General features: G+C 41.9%; 1 protein-coding gene across 1 annotated transcript in view; it reads left to right on the top strand.

Annotated features, from left to right (window-relative positions):
• BUD13 (BUD13 spliceosome associated protein) overlaps positions 1 to 17,467 on the top strand; it is a 65,949-nt gene that overhangs the window by 44,972 nt on the left and 3,510 nt on the right. Inside the window, exons 7-10 of the mRNA XM_089670155.1 lie at positions 2,126 to 2,225; positions 9,906 to 10,044; positions 10,138 to 10,316; positions 11,658 to 11,739. Of these exons, the coding sequence (XP_089526281.1) occupies positions 2,126 to 2,225; positions 9,906 to 10,044; positions 10,138 to 10,316; positions 11,658 to 11,739 (500 nt within the window). The remainder of the gene's footprint in view (positions 1 to 2,125; positions 2,226 to 9,905; positions 10,045 to 10,137; positions 10,317 to 11,657; positions 11,740 to 17,467) is intronic.

Genomic DNA, 17,467 nt, shown 5'->3' on the forward strand with positions numbered 1-17,467 from the left:
ATAAGTGACGGTAAGTTGGATGTCTGTACAATGGTGGAAAATGCATCACACGTGTATGGAAATAATAGATTGTGATTAAAATGGGGAAATGTTTTATACATATTAATAAGAAAAATATGGTTAGGATAGTCCATATATGAGGGGTGTTCAAATCAAACCAGGACTTTTGAGTTTATATAGTAAAAACAATTTTTAAGTGAAATCTTCATTTATTTTTTTACTCCACTGTTACATTTATATGCTTATCCCAGCATTTAACTAATGCCTGGAAATCGTGGGCATAGAAGAATTTGTCAGTACACCTGAACCAACCTAGAACAGCCTGCTTCACTTCGTCATCATTTTGTTCATTGTTCCCACAGAAAGATTATGCGTTGATTATCCAGGATCAGGCGTTTCACGCGCTGAATGTTCATAGGAATAACTGCTGTGGGCTGGGAACCACCATGGCCAGGATCGTCAGTGACTGACATACGGCCATCTTTGAAATGTTTACACCACTCAAATGTCTTAGGCCCCATTCAGACGGGGCAGATCCGTCAGCATGATCTACCTGCTTCAGTGGGGGATTTCTCTGCTGATCCCCGCTGAGCAGTTGGATGACAGGTATCTGTCCGCTCTGCTGCTGCAGAGTGGACACACACTACCCGCTGATTTCAATGGGACAGTTGAATGGAAATGGACTGCCTGTCCGTTTCCACCCAATTTTCATCTGTTCTGATCCACTGGACAGATGGGGAATGGTTCCCCATCCGTCCACTGGACAGATGGGGAACGGTTCCCCATCCACCTATTTTTGGCATACAGGATCAGATCAGGTGTCAGCAGACTATTGTCTGCTGACACCCGCCAGTCTGCCTGAAAAACGGACAGGCAGACCCCATCAATCTGCTCGTGTGAATGGGACATTATTGCGACTGAGTTTCTCATCACTGTACTGTGCTTGAAGTATTCTGTAGCTATCCGCTTTTATGCCTTCGTTTACAAGAAACTTCGTCACCGCATGCTGTTCCACGCACGCACTAACACTGTTGTCTGCCATCTTGATTAACAGTCTCTGGACTGGCCCACGACATGTGCGCCGCCTATCAGTAATGGGACACACTTGCCACTTACTACTGCGTGTAGTACCACCATGCTATCATCCCTTTTTATACCTGTAAAATTAAAAGTCCTGCTTTGACTTGAATGCCCCTTGTATATTCCTCTCAGTCCTATATTTTTTTTTTCTGTATGACATTCTGTCCTTAAATTTTCCAAGAAATTTAGCATTACCCAAATTTGTTAAATTGATAATCAAATGTGATAACTAAAGGACAACTGTTATTTTGTACAGTTGTCCTTTTAAATACTTCCCCAACCCCCAGTTGCTGCTGACCCATTTTTAACAATTACCTTGGCTCATGTTCCATCGATCCTCACTGTGCTGCTCTGCGGCCCCTTTTATTCTAGAGCACAGCTGATGGCTGCCACGAGTACAGTTTAACATAGAATTAAATGGGAACACACAGTGCACATGCGCAGAAGGAAGATCAGTGTGGCTTTGGACCACAGTAAAGACTGCTGGACTAATCTACACATTCCACAAGCTGAATAACGGCTTTCTTTGACTCCAGTAAAGCAGGTGAGACATCAGGGGTCTTTTAGACTTTATCCCTTGGTGATATAAATATATAAATGAGAAAAAAGTGTCAAAATAGCTACACCCAAGCACTGGGAACACACACGAACACCCCCCCCCCCCCCCCCCCCGCCTACGTATGTAGACATTGCTTGTGCTACATGTTTCATGTCACCACGCATGTTGGCATGAGAGTAATAATTCTAGGGCCATTAAAGTCTAAAGTGATGACCCTAGGGTACCAAAGTTTGTCCTCATTTTACGAGTGCACACAATTTTAAAGCTTGTCATGTTTGGTAAAATATTGCATTTGTGTGCCCTAAAATGAAGTGTAGTGTATTTTTTACTGAAAATTTGTCTGGCATAAAAAAAGGAACTACCATTATTTTATTCTTCAGTGTATAATGGTTGGGGGTTTTAACTAATCTTAAGGCGTAAAATTATTTTTGCAAATAATCAAAAAGTCTGACGGTGCAAAGGGTTGATTATCTGTAAATATTTCAGATGCTCTCTGGTGGCAGAGCTGGCCTTGTCTCTGCTGAGGTTCTGAGAGAAGAGAAGGCAGAGGAGAGGAGGACTCAGAAAGACAACAAAAATCTAGAACGTGAGTGAAACACCACAGATTGGTAGATCTGAATTATTGCAGTTTTTCTTACACAGTAATGCCATAGTTACCGGGGAGTATTGAGCATTGTCTCCCTAAGCTTTGCTGCTCAGTTTTTTCTTAAATTGTACAGTGGCCAATCAGTTTCTAACTTCAGCTTGTTCATTTAAGCTTTAACAAAACCTGAAAGTTGATTGGTTTCTATGCAGAGCTGCACCAGATTTTGCACACTCCGGTTTTATTAAATCTCCCCATTGCATAGGACTGAAGGGCCTGTTCCAAATGTTGTGTGTTGAAAACACCAACATTTCTTTCCTTCTGTGGTTAGACTGTATACCTGGGCAAAAAAACCCCCCATATCTTAACAGTACAGTACAGGGCACAGACTAGATATTCATAGACCCTGGGTTGTGGGCTGGTAGCTTCAGGTCATTGAACACTGGTAAAACTATTTCAGTGCCAGATTTTTTTGTCTATTATATCTGGAAAATAATTATCTTAATTGTACAGTACAGAACTCAGAGGATAATCATACACCTTGGGTTATAGGGTGCTACCTTGAGGTGATGGGACAAAAGCTCTGCTGAGCATGCCAAATCCCCCTCCACCCCCGGGCGTTCTCCAATAATCCCACCCCACTCCATGAAAGATCAGTATTTTGCTAGTGTCCTAAGGTGATGGACCTCTTCTCCCTCTGTTTCTGCTGTGAAATACCTCCTCTAGACAATGCAGACATTGAGGAAAATGAAATGGACCCGGAGGCCATGGAAGATTTCTCACCCTTATCCTCTTTTACACTTGGAAGTTATTGCTTCACACAGTTTGTTTGCCAGTGTAGATGTGCTCACTTGTGTTGTGTGTAAAAGCCTCGGCATTGAAGCACTTGATTTGTCTTGCCATGTCCCCTAGGGTATTATAAGGCCTGCTACATCTAAAAAGGCATTTCTCATTCATGAACAAATAGGCACTTTTTGATGATTGTGTTAACCTTGATATGATTTTCACCCTTCCACGAATCTTTACCAAATCCATCCATATCCATTGGAAAAAGAGTTTACCAAAAAGTGGTCTGTTCTGTTAGTAGACCCTGCTGTGTCAGTCTTAAAATCCTCTACTGTGCCTGAGATGTTCCTTCTTTTAAAGATTCTGCTAACAGAAAACTTGGTACACTTTCAAACGCTCTCTTTAAAGGATAAGTTTACCTTTTAACAAAATATTAAATGCACATTTTTTGCAAGTAAAGCATTTCATTGCTGGTGCCATGCATGTCTCCTGAAGACTGTCCGTGTAATAGTGCAGTCTGTCGTCTTGTACTGCGTATTAGCAGGCGGTTTTGCGCTGACAGGAAGAATAAATGAACTACTGTCATTGAGAACTTTTTACTGAACTCTGAATGAATGACACTGCCACGTTTTTTTAAATTGTGAGCATCTACCCCCTGCTTTCTGTCACATCAGGGGATCGGGGGTTGCAGGGGCCAATCGTACAGTAACATGGTACATGTAACACCCTGAATATGGGTGTAACATGTTACGAAAGGTGAACTTATCCTTTAACCTTGCAGGGCCCGTTGGGCAACTGGCTATTGCTGCAATTTCTGTTTGTCAGAACACAGTAAATTGGACTAGGACAGTCTTCCAGGATCAAACATTGGTGGAGGACTTGCAGACACTACCCCTGCCTTAAAAGGGTAACTTCACTTTTGTGGGAAAAATATTTTTATAAATATATAACATATACAACTAAGCCATATATCTTTTAATTGAATGTTTTTTAAAAATTACCTTTCATTTTCAATCTGCTGCACTGTAATTTTATGTAAAATGCAATATGGCTGCCTGGAGGTGTTCTGTAAACGAATGGTGTACAGAAGGCCTCCCCAAGTATGTCATTTCCTGCTTGTGTGATTGGCATAATGATTTTCTCAGAAGTCTACACCAAGATACAAATTTGATTTTGAGTATCCCCTGAAGCAAAAATGTCATTTTTGGTGAGATACTCCCTAAGGAAAACACATCTAAAGGGATGCAGACCCTGTAGTTTTCTTTATTAGAGCCTTGCAGACGCAGCAGCTGATTGCAAATTACAGAAAACACTTTCATTAGATCCACTTTGCACATGGACACAGACAAGCAGTTATTTCTCTAGAAACAATTCTGTATAACATACAGAAGGAATCTACAACAAAGTTTATTAAAATCCCTGCAGTGTTCATAGATCACCCAGTGGGAAATGTTTTTTTTTTTCCCTTAACAATCTTTTGTGTTGATGCCCTAGAACAAGTCATTACAATGATTTCCAGAATTACTCTTTAGTTCTATCTTTATGTGCATAATCTTATGGCTAAAAGCCTGGACAGCCGAAACGGCTTGCAAACGTTGCCTCACACATGCCTTTTGAAGAAGAACATCTATTTGGTGAGACACATGAGAGATTCAAGGAATATGTCACAGGAGCAAAATTACTACAATGGAAGTTCCAAAAACCCCTTTCCTTGAGGGCTTTTACCTCTTAAAAAAAAATAAGCGTGCCCCATCGCTCTCCGCAAGTTTCATCTTCAAAGCCAAAACTTAGTCCTTCCTTTTGGCACAAGTCTTGGAACACAAAACCTACCAGGGCACCTCCCTCTTTTAAGAGTGGGGGGACGTCTTTTATAGTCTGCCTTTCTGTGGGTCACAGATGTCCAAGACCTGTGGGCTCAATGATCACCCAAGGAAGCCAAGCTCTCTATCGACATCCTGGAGTACAAAGCAATACAACTAGCACTGAATCACTGGACCCCCCTTTAGGGTCACTTAGTCAGTGTACAATAAGACAGTCCCAAGGCTGTGACCTATATCAACCACCAAGGGGGGAACCAGGAGTCAGGAAGCCTTAATGGAAGTAAGTCTGATCATCTCATGGGTGGAGGAACACTTTCCATCTCTCTGCTGTTCACATCCCAGAAGAGAACAATTTGAAAGGTGGATTATGTCAGCCATCCCTGCCTGGACCAAGGGGGATGTGCCCTTCATCTCAACACCTTCAGTTTCCTTAGTCAAAAATGGGGAACTCCAGATTTGGACAAGAAGTTACCCCTGTTTATAGCTAGGACCAAGGATCCTCTAGCACTGACATTGGATGCTCTGATAATTTCCTGAACCTCAATCAAGTTTATACATGGCCCAAGAGAACCTGGTACACAGACATACTCAAACCTCTAGGAGGTGATACTTGGCCTCTTCCAGACAGAACAGAACTCCGGGTCCCCTGTTCATCCTGCTTTTTGGTCACTGGCTTTAATGGCATGGCTGTTGAAACCCAGGCATTGAGGGACAGGTTTGTCTCTGATTCTGTAATTCCTGCATTACTCAAAACCAGAAAAAACACTTCCAGAAAAATGTACTATCATACCTGGAAATCCTGGTATGAACACAGGCTTTTCAATCCCAGAGTCTCTGTGCCTCTCATTCTGGGCTTCTTGCAATTGGAACTTGATCAGAATTTTACCTTATGTACTCTTAAAGTGAAGGCTTAAAAAAAAAGAAAAAAAAAATTACAAAAATGTCTACGCTTACCTGCTCTGTGTAGTGGTTTTACACAGAGCAGCCTGGATCCTCCTCTTCTCGGGTCCCTCACCGGCGCTCCTGGTCCCTCCCTCCTGTTGGGTGCCCCCACAGCAACAAGCTTGTTATGGGGCCACCCGTGCAGGTGCATTCCTAAGCCGCTGCTCCATGTGTCCATTCACACACGGAGCTGTGGCTTGGCCCCGCCCCTTCTCTCTTCTCATGGGCTCACTTTCTGTGATTGACAGCAGCAGGAGCCAATGGCACCTGATTTTGCTTTCCATTGTAAAAACCTTTGTTCAAGATGTTTCTCAGAATAAACCTCACTTACAGCTCCCTGTGCTTTGTTGGGATCTTAATTTAGCGTTCTCTGCCATGCAGAAATCACATGTTGAACCCATCAGAAAACTCTTCTTGGATGATGTTTTCTACAAAATGTTCATCTTCGTGGCTATCACATTTAGTTGTGTCTCTGAAGAAAAATAGCCTTGCAACAAAGACCTGCCTTTCTCTCGAAGGTGGTATCTAACGTCCACCTTCATGAAGACATAGTCCTTCCCTCCTTGTATCCTGCTCCTAAGCACCCCAAAAAGATTGCTCTTAATTGCCTGGACATTTTCAAATCTATCAGCGTTTATATAAAAGCCTCAGCCTCTATAAGAAAGACAAGTTCTCTTTGTCTTGTCTTCACAGCCTTGCAAGGAACCTCCTGCCTCAAAATCCTTTATTGCCAGGTGGATAAGGCAGCTCATCTCAACATACATTCTAAAGGATAGCACAACTCAAGAACTCTTACATGCTCATTCTGCCAGATAAGTGCTTGTTTTCTGGGTGTTCTGATATTGTTCCTATGTTGCTCATCTTTGTAAGGCCCCACCTTACCTTCAGTTTATACCTTTTTCCACTTCTACCAGGTGGACTTCCAAGCTTCTATGGATATAGCTTTCAACCATAAGGGTCTTTTGATATTGTTGGTCCTTTTGGAATAGTTATGTTTGCCCACCCTTCTTATTCATTCCCGGGGGGTGTGCTACGGTCTATGAATATGCAGCCTATGTCCTGTCCTGTACTGTACTCTTTATTCTGCTTAGCTTGCTAAAAAACTGAGCTCTCTCATAGTGGGGTCGGGTTATAGGGGTACGCTCAGGAAAAGCACGTCAAGCAAACTTTTGCTAGTGTCCAATCACCCGGAGGTACCAGTCTCTAATGAAAGGGATGAATATTCCGCCTGTGTCCTGTACTGTACTCCCAAAATTTGCATTTTATGAGTAAGCCAACATTCCTCTATCCAGTACATCTCTGGATCACATGCACATTTCCCCATATTTTGTCTCCATAAAACACTGCATTTGCTGAAAAATACCTGTTGATCCTGCCAGAAATCCAGTAACTTCCTAAGGTCCTGTAGTGAACTGACAGTGATGCTGCTGCACTGAAAACTTAAGCAGGGCTGCCAGCTGTTCATGAATCACTGATAGAAACATAACCTTAGCCTTGTGAGATATATAGCCATGGTCATATGACAATCTGGCTGAAGTCTTCCCCTCTTCCTCCAGGAAGTACACAGAAGAGAAGACTTCAACCGGATCGTCATATACCCATGGCTACAGAATTAATTTGGTGCGGAGTGACATTCAGCATAGGATACTGCAGTGTGGGGACGAAAGAGATGGAGAGAGAAAAGGAGAAGAAAAAGATGCCTGGGAGAGAGAATACCTTTTGTATTTACTGAACCTGCTGACAAGTGCTTAGGGCTCCTAATGCTTAGGTCATAGAGTCCATACGTTCCAGTGAGCGGGGGAACACTTGAAGGGCCACAGGACAAAGTTTGGTGCATGTAAAGGAGAGAAGTGGATTTGCACATCTGCACAGTGTATGTGGAAACCCGCACAAGATATTGATTTGAGCACAAGCACTTTATTGTAGCGACCAAGCAACACATAGATTATGAACACAGAGTACTTTATGGGATGTTATGATTATGAAATGTTGATTGATTTTTTTTTTAATATACTTTATTGCACTTTGAGGTTGTATTGGCAGGATAGCGCTTTGAGTTTGAATCTGATTGTACAAGCAACGATATGGTAGGGCCTGCCTTATTTGATATTAATGAACTGCTTTAGTTCCGCCAAATAGCAGAAATACTGCTACAGGGCTGCAGCTGTGCGCAAAATCATTACACGTGATTTTTTAATTCCGGGTAGGGGGCGCGCGCACTACCCACACCGCCATTTGCGGCCGTGGCTGTCAATCACCAGGTCCCAGCAGGTGATTACTCGTCGGCGCCCGGTGATTGCCAAGGACCTCCGACGGGGGGGAGAACTGTTAGTAAACAAAACAGTTCTCCTCCCTGTCAGCTCCTGCACACATCTTTGCATGGCTGTGCACAGCCATGCAAAGCAGTGTGCGTACAGTGAAGCAGAAACACAGCACACATTGTAAAACAGCATACAGTTAACCCTTTGATCACCCCAGATGTTAACCCCTTCATGCCCAGTGCCATTAGTACAGTGTCAGTGCTTTTTATTTGCACTGATCACTGTACTGGTGTCAATGGAGATGTCAGTGACACCAAGTCAGTTCCCTCCAGTGTCAGAATGCCCGCCTCAGGCCCGCAGTCCCACTATAAGTCGCTGATCGCCACCATTACTAGTAAAAATAAATAAATCCCAGTATATATACTGCCATTATAACTTTCATGTAAACCAATTAATGTAGTTACTGGGATTTTTTTTATTTTTAGCAAAGACATGTAGCAGAATACATTTTGGCCTAAATTTATAACGAAATTTGATTTTAAAATGTTTTTACTGGACATATTTAATAGCAAAAAGTAGAAAATATTGTTTTTTTTCTCAAAATTGTCAGTCCTTTTATAGCGCAAAAAATAAAAAACGCACAGGTGATCAAATACCATCGTAAGAAAGCTCTATTCGTGGGAAAAAAAAGGACATAAAATTCATCTGGGTTCAGCGTTGCATGACCTTGCAATTGTCAGTTAAAGTAATACAGTGCCATAACGCAAAAAATGGCCTGGTCAGGAAGGGGGGTAAATCCTCTGGAGGACAAGTGGTTAAAAGGATTGTTTGTTTTCCTCCTACTACATTGTTTTGGTAAACTTAAAGAAGTTTTTATAAAGGTTGTACATTCAGATTGTATAATCTATGGCCAGCTTGAGTCATACAGTATCTTCACATTCTACTTTTTCTTTTTCGGTAAGGATTTCTTGAGTTCTGTCTTTTACCTTTTCAAGGGATTTTTCTAAATTCTTCTTCTGATAACCGCTTTCAGTGGATATTTTGTACAAAATCTAGTTTCCTTTTGCAAAGTCTTTTTGTCAAAATAATTGCGTCTAGTGTGCAGAAATTGTTGGAGAACTGACACAACAGGAACATCATCTTCCCACCTTTCAACCAAAAGTCTGCTTAATCACACTTTTTAACAGACATTCCAATTGTATCAGAAATATCTGATAGACATTGGCATATGTTTATTGGAGATCCAGTCACTCATCACTTCATAGATAAAAAACCTTGTATGATGTTTATGAAGTGCATTTCTCTACAAAATATATTGCTTCCCAGCCACTTTATTATAGCTGGGGGAAAAGACCGATGTACATTGTTACTACTGGGCACTCTTAATTGTGATGTGTGCCTGTTGTAAGTTTAGCAACACTGAATGGAATGCAACTTTATATAATGCAAGAATGATGAGACCAAAGCCTTTTGTCAGTTGCCAAACCTCAGGGGTGGTATGTCTTCTGACATGTGCACGCCAGGTGTTCAGTGTGGGCAAGACCAGACGTTGCCCTTAGAGATATCCTAGGTGTGATCATATATTCCTTGCCACAGTTTTAAGAGTAATTTTCTGATTCTGCTTAACAGACACTGTGCTCAGTTCCATAATTACCAATTGAAAGGTCTTTTGTTTACAGCAGTGGACAAAGGGCACCCCCTCACCTCTGTGGCAGTGACATTGACAAAAAAAATCCAAGTAGAGAAGAGATGGATTTACAGTTTGAAAACTACACAAAGGCTTGGGTTGAATGACCGATCAGATTTTGCCCTGTTTCTTTAATACTGTTTGAATCCGTTTGTGTCTCTAAATTTTAAATGTATTTTCTGTGCAGAGGATTCAAGAAATGCCGAAACCATTTTCAGAGACAAAAGTGGCAAACGGAGAGACTTAAAAACTGAGCGTGGGCAGCAGCTTCAGAAACAAGCCGCACAAGAAAAACGTGATCAGAAGTATGCCCAGTGGGGCAAAGGGTATGAGAGCTAATACTTTCTCTTACTGCAAGCAGCTATAATGCAGGTAATGGACAGCAACAGGGTGAGATGACCATGTGCAATTTCTTTCAGTCTGGCACAGCAAGAACAGCAACGTCAAAACATAGAAGATGCAGCTCGAGAGATGACAAAGCCTTTGGCTCGATACATTGATGACACCGACCTAGATCGCATGTTACGTGAACAGGAAAGGGAGGGAGATCCAATGGCTAAGTTCCTGAAAAAGAAGGATAAAGAACAAAGCAAAAAAGGTAATTTTCCCCAAAATACGGAACTGCGGCAGTCTTCATGACCATGAAGGTACAAAAGCTGATCAGCTCCTTTGGTAGAAACAACCGCTTATTTTGAGCAGTTTTGTTCAAGCGTTTAACCACATTTAGCTTTTTTTTTTCTTTCTTAACTAGAAATCTGCTCTCAAAAACACAAACCAGAAGAGTTTTTTTTTCTGCCTCTAAATGCTAAGCCTAAAATATATCCCTAAAATTCCTAATGTGCATGGATACATAGGATAACATGAGCTGCTTCTACAGGCAAAATACAAAACTCCTGTAGAAGGCATTGTACATGGACCCTTAGCACTCCCTTGTATCCATGGAATTGAAAGAAGTGTACAGTATAGTGCAATTGTAGAGACAGAGCAGCAGTGTATACAAATAAATAGTGGATTCAAATTAAAGAAAAAAGTCATTTGTAGATTTTTTTTTTTTTTGTAGAGTGTGTGTGATTTATTTTTATTTTTTTTTTATCCCTCAGTTTTATTTATATATGTATATTAAAAGCATCAAATGCCTATGTGGATTGCAAATTATTGTTTATCTGAGAGTAGCTTTCTGAACTTTTGAGATCTGCCACAGAAATTTTTTTCTGTCATTATTCTGTGACTTGGAATTTAGCAGTTCTCGTCTACTGCTGCTGGAAGATAATTACCAAAGTGCAAGTTTCGTGCTCTTTTTTTTTTATTATACATAAACTTTCCATGTAAATTAAGCTGGCCATGCACATAGCAAATTTTCCCCAGTTCCTGATGAGCAAGCACCATTCCTTCCAGCATCCTTTGCAAATTCAAAGGAGCCATTACAAAACTGTCAGTTGAACAGCACCTTCATCCAATATATTACAGGCACTGTTCAGGTATTTTGGCAGCTGTCAGAATGCTGAAGCCAGTATGGAGATCCTGCATTCCTGCTGCTTCGCATGGATAGCATAATCTGTTCGATTTTTTTTTTTATTCAGCCTGCTGGATGAAAAAAAAAAATCAATCTGCATATGGCCAGCTTTACCCATACACATGAGATGGCAGTTGCTTGATCAAGCCATGTTCAGCAAGATTAGACATTTAAAGATTTGATGGAGAAGATAGGAATCCTGTCCTTATGGCTATTGTTCCTCTCAGTAATAAGCTGCTGTGTTAGCATCTGCCATTCCTTCCAACTGTAGAATGAAATCGGACACTCAGTAGTGACTTCTAGGCAGTTGTATACCCAAGGATGTTTTGATTATCTGAGTGCTTCTCTTCATTGTATAAATTGTTAGGACACATTTTCTTCTCTTTTGTTGTGTGAAAGCAATATGCTTTTTTTTTCCTTCTCCAGAGCGCCCAAGATACAAGGGTCCAAATCCTCCCCCAAACAGATTTAATATCTTGCCAGGATACCGCTGGGATGGTGTTGACAGGTACGTGAGTCCATATACAAACTATATTATGTAATGCCTGGTCATCATTACTGACCCTGTTACCAATTATTAGTGAAGTATGTGCATATTCAGAACCAAACAAAACTGGTGCTGCCTGTTTAATATAGCATGCGTAAAAGTTGAGAGAAGTTAAAGGGTTAGTTCACCTTTACCAAAAAATTGCCTATGCAGATAAGGGGTGTCTGTAGCTAAGAACAAACTGTGCAGCTCTGACTGAAGTTGAATAATGTAGAAGAGGATAAAAGAGCGCACCAACCTTGCACATTACCTCAGTAAACAATGAATAATATTATTAAAGAAATATACTCACAAAAGTAGTGATAAAACAGGCATAAAATAACCATAGTTCACACAGGGTTACAGGTCCCATGCAAATTCCATCCAAAGGGGAGATAAAAGCGAAGGTGATCCCTTCTTCATCAGAGCTGGGTTTGGCAGATAACAAAGTCTCAATTCGGCAGAGTTCCCATAGCTAGGATGCATTCAGCTACCGAGGGTCAGTATTTTAGCCTGTTTAGTATCCTTTTCTACAGTTTTATCAAGCTTCCCCAGCTTTATGATAGAGCTGCACAACCTTTGATCAGCATTGGATAAACATACTGTTTGTTAAACAATCTTCCTCTGGTCTGAGTCCTTGAGCACAGGAGATAGTGGATGTGTGTGAAGTTGAATAATGTCCTTGCTATAGGTGTAGGCCATTTACGTACCTCCCAAAGCCTGACTGAAATACTCCTAGGACTATGCTAAGTGAAGCCTGCATGCTACTGCTCACCACCTCCATCACAGGAGTGAGCTCTCAGACACTAAGTTCAGAGCTATTGTATCAGAGGAGAGACACAGCATGTAAGGGGGTCTGAATCCGAGAAAAAGCTCACTCCTGTGATGGTGGAGGTGAGCAGTAATGACTAGGCCTCAGTTAGCCACGCCCTGGGAGTATTCCAGTCAGGCTTCATGAGGTACGTAAATGGCCTACACCTATAGCAAGGGCATTATTCAACTTTAGTCAGTTTATTTTTATTCACAGACTCCCCTTACCTGCATAGGCAGTTCTTTGGTGAAGATGAACTATCGCTTTAAAGTAGAAGGAAAGGCTAGTGTTCAATTATCTCCCCACATTCAGTTAAGCAATGCAAGTCCATTTTGAGTAAATTTGATTAAATCTGTAGGTACCTGTTTTTTTTTTTTCCATAATGCATTGCAGTTTATGTAGTTGCAGTGCTGCTCTGTTCATACAGCTAAGTTAGCTGGTGGGCATGCCTCCTCCCTTCTGTTCCTTCTGACAGAGCATTTTGCTGCTTGCACAGACACCACCAACAGTAGCAGGACAGGTCTGTGAGCAGCCACATTCAGCAGCACAGGCACACTGTTGTCATTGAAGCAAAGGAGTGCTGACTAGGTTAGATAATCTTTACTAATTGGACATTCAGTAATACAATAATACATAATATATACAAGATTTATATATTTAACAAACTAATCCAGTGTAGATTCCACTTTAGCGTTAATGGATTTTTTTTTTTTTTCAAATAAATTATGTAACCTGCTGCTTAGTCTGTGTAATCCTATTCCTTGTCTCCAGTAGGTGCACACCTATTTGTGCCTCTATCGATCTATCTATCCCTTTTTTTGCTAGATATATGTAATACAAGTGAAAATATTGTAATATGTTTCTCAGGAACTACAATGCCTTCACACCTCCCAGAATTTCTGAATGCTGCAGTAGTACTGTTGCTGAAGAATTAGGCTTTCCATCATTCTTTTTTCATTAAATTACCCTTGGAGCAAGGAAGGAGTAGTGATGGCAACCCAAATCCATGTTATTTAGTTAAAAGTTGTTTTTTTTTTTTTTTTTTGAAGGTTTGTTGTTAAAGCAGAATTAAACTCTGCTAAAGGTGTTTTCTAAACAAGCCCCTTACAGGTTTATGCTGTGATATTTTCGTATTGTATATACCACACACTAGCACCTTATGACAGACTTACCTTTCAAAGGATGCCCTCCAGCGGTGAGATCTTAGTACTCAGGCACTTCCATCTTCTTCCAGTCTTCCTTCTGGGTTTGCGCTGTTCAGCCACTTGAATGGGCAGACCGGATGATGTCACTCCCACACATGCACATGGGAGTCAATTTATCATGGGACAGAGCTGGTTCTGTACCCTGAGCTGCACATACGTGACTAGGTGTATATTACTACATCAATATAGAAAAAGTGTAGCTCAACTAGGTGTATATTACCACTGACAGTTGGGGGGAGGGGATTTATGATAGAAGAGACCATTTGGGTCTCCTATCATAAAAACCTTACCTGTCTGTGTTTTGTTTTTTTAATTGAGTTTATTATCACTTTATAACTTTACATTTTCTTTTGCACTCTTATTTTACCCAGTCTTTTTGTATGTGTAAGCTGTAAGGTTGTTGAATGACTTTTACTTAGTTATGCTGTAAGATGCTGAGTTTTTTACACCATAACACTTGCTGTATTAAAGTTTTCATTCCCATATACTGTAGTTGTATGAAAGACTAGCCTCTTCCTCCAATATGTTGCCGGAGTCTGCCCGGGCTGATGGGCATTGACCCACCCTGCATTTTGCATTGTTGGGTAGTGGATAAGCACTAACCATGCCTTAAAGGCTAAGTTTTTTTTTTTTCCTCTACTGAATGCCCCCGCTCTCATTAAAACATCCACCACTGCTACTGTGTGAAAGCTGCCAAACAAGCTGCTGATTAGGCCTTTGCTTTTAGTTCACACTACAAAATATTGTAGGTCCAGTTCACATCTGGTTTGTTCACTTTATTGCCAGTCAAGCCCTGATGAAGGGGGCACTTAGGCCCCCAAAACGCGTTGGATACTTTTTGAATTGTACCCATGACCTATAATGGAATAATGTTGTATCTGGACCTCTTAGCAGTGGTGTGGTACTTCAATTTAAACTTTTCTATATTACACTGTGTGAAATCTGAGCAGTTTTCAGGGATACTTGTCCTGCTCACTGCTCTATAACACAGATCCCATATAATGTGTCTCAGGCAATCTCTATTCCTGGCCACTAGTTCTGCTCTAATATACCCATACACAGCTCCTTCCCTCCTTCTCCGTGCATTGATTGTGCCTTGGTGAGGGTCTGCACACAGTTGTTGAGTCGATGGGAGCAATCTGATAGCATTTGTGTAGTAGTTGATTGTGTAATAACATCATTCTGAGTTGTATATACTCAATACCCTATACTACTTATAGTGCCACTCAAGGTGCTCTGGTAAATCTGGTGTCTCACAGAAATATAAGAGTGCAGGCTGTTTTATGCTGAATCCAGAAAGCAGTGCAGTATGAAGAGATGAGAGACACAGCACACCACTAGCTCAACAGCTAGTGCTCAGTGGCGGCTCTCATCCCCTCATCATTCTGAATTTATTTCATTATCTTAGTGAGTGATTTTGGAACATGAGTTGAGGAAACATGAGGGGGAGAGAGAGAATGAGGGACAGAGAGAAAGGGAGAGAATGATAAGAGGGAGAGCCAGAGAGATGGGGTACACCTAGACTTTTGCGGTCAATAAAGAAAAAATAATTACGGGCTATTGATGCACAATGTATAATCTTGGAAAGGGTTGCTGTGTACTCTTAGGCTACATGCCCATGGGCAACTAGCCCCAGTGTGAATGACAGCTGCAGATATTTGCTGATTCACCATAGGCAATTGCTGGTTCTGCGGACAGCCACTGATAGCTGCATCTGCTAACGAGCTGTCATTAAAGTGTGCAGGGCTCGGCACCCGCAGTTAGCTGATCACAGGTAGCAAAAATAGCAGCAGAAATCAGCAAATACCTGCTGCTATCGTTCACACCGTGGCTAGTCACCCGTGAAAATGTAACAATAATTATTTCTGCTTTTATTTTTTTGAGATTCTGAGAGAGGCCATTGCACCTTTTGTGATGTTTAGGTTATCAAATTTCACAAACAACTCAATAGGTACTCCTTCTATTCACCATATATCAGGCAGTACAATTAGTACTTTTCACAGCCAGCACTCAGTATAAACTAGTACCATGTCATTGAGTACCAAAACAGTGTCATCTGCCCCTCTACATGTCATTCATCCATCCTGTCTCTGATCTGACATACACTATATTGCCAAAAGTATTGGGACACTCCTCCAAATCATTGGATTCAAGTGTTCCAATCACCTCCATGGCCACAGGTGTGTAAAATCAAGCACCTAGGCATGCATACTGCTTCTGCAAACATTTGCGAAAGAATGGGTCGCACTCAGGAGATCAGTGAATTCAAGCATGGTACTGTGATAGGTTGCCACCTGTGCAATAAGTCCATCCATGAAATTTCCTTGCTACTAAATATTCCACAGTCAACTGTTAGTGGTATTATAACAAAGTGGAAGCAACTGGGAACAACAGCAACTCAGCCACAAAGTGGTAGGCCACATAAAATGACAGAGCGGGGTCAGCGCATGCTGAAGCGCACAGCATGCAGAAGTTGCCAACTGTCTGCAGAGTCAATAGCTAAAGACCTCCAAACTTCATGTGGCCTTCAGATTAGCACAACAGTGCAAAGAGAGCTTCATGGAATGGGTTTCCATGGCCGAGCAGCTGCATCCAAGCCTTACATCACCAAGTGCAATGCAAAGCATTGCATGCAATGGTGTACAGCATGCCACCACTGGACTCTAAGCAGTCAAGACGTGTTCTCTGGAGTGACTAGGGAGACTGTCACCAGCACACCGAGCATCACTAATATGAGTCCAAATGTTTTAATGAACAATCGCATAGTTACAGCAAGGCAACGTTTCAGAGTCTCGCATGTCACATGCCTGACGAAGGCGTCCTGCAAGACTCCGAAATGTTGCCTTGCTGTAACTAAGTGATTGTTCATGAAAACTTTTGGATGCATATTGGTGATTCTCGGTGTGCTGGTGACATTTTCCCTTGCTGATTTTCTTCAGTTCCAGCCGATGGTTGCTACAGCACACACTTATACACACAGCCATTTTTAACGCAGGAAAGTGTGCATTTGGATTGTACACTTGTACTTTTGAGTGACGAATCACACTTCTCTATCTGGCAATCTGATGGACATGTCTGGGTTTGACGGTTGCCAGGAGAACGGTACTTGCCTGACTGCATTGTGCCAAATGTAAAGTTTGTGGAGGGGCGATTATGGTGTGGGGTTGTTCTTCAGGGGTTGGGCTTGGCCCCTTAGTTCCAGTGAAGGGAACTCTTAAGGCCTCAGCATACCAAGACATTTTGGACAATTTCATGCTCCCAACTTTGTGGGAACAGTTTGGGGATGGCCCCTTCCTGTTCCAACATGACTGCACATCAGTGCACAAAGCAAGGTCCATAAAGACATGGATGAGTGAGTTTGGGGTGGAGGAACTTGACTGGCCAGCACAGAGTCCTGACTTCAACCCGATAGAACACCTTTGGGATGATTTAAAGCAGAGACTGTGAGCCAGACCTACTGGGATGCCATTAAAGTTCATGTGCGTGTAAAGGCAGACATCCCAATATGTTTGGCTGGCTCCTCTCTCCCATCCCACAGAGGGGTGTCCCCCCATCCCTCCCTGTGCACAGAGTCCAGGTGGAGCTCCCCAGTGCACATCTCTCCCAGGCAAAGAACCCTCCCTGAGCTCCCCGCACAGCCCCCCAAAAGCCAGCCCCCCTGGAGGACACTAGAGAATGGTGTTTACATTACGTT

Source organism: Staurois parvus, unplaced genomic scaffold (genome assembly GCF_062004578.1).
Source record: "Staurois parvus isolate SC_StPar_1 unplaced genomic scaffold, SC_StPar_1.0 ptg000087l, whole genome shotgun sequence".
Classification (NCBI taxonomy): Eukaryota; Metazoa; Chordata; class Amphibia; order Anura; family Ranidae; genus Staurois; species Staurois parvus.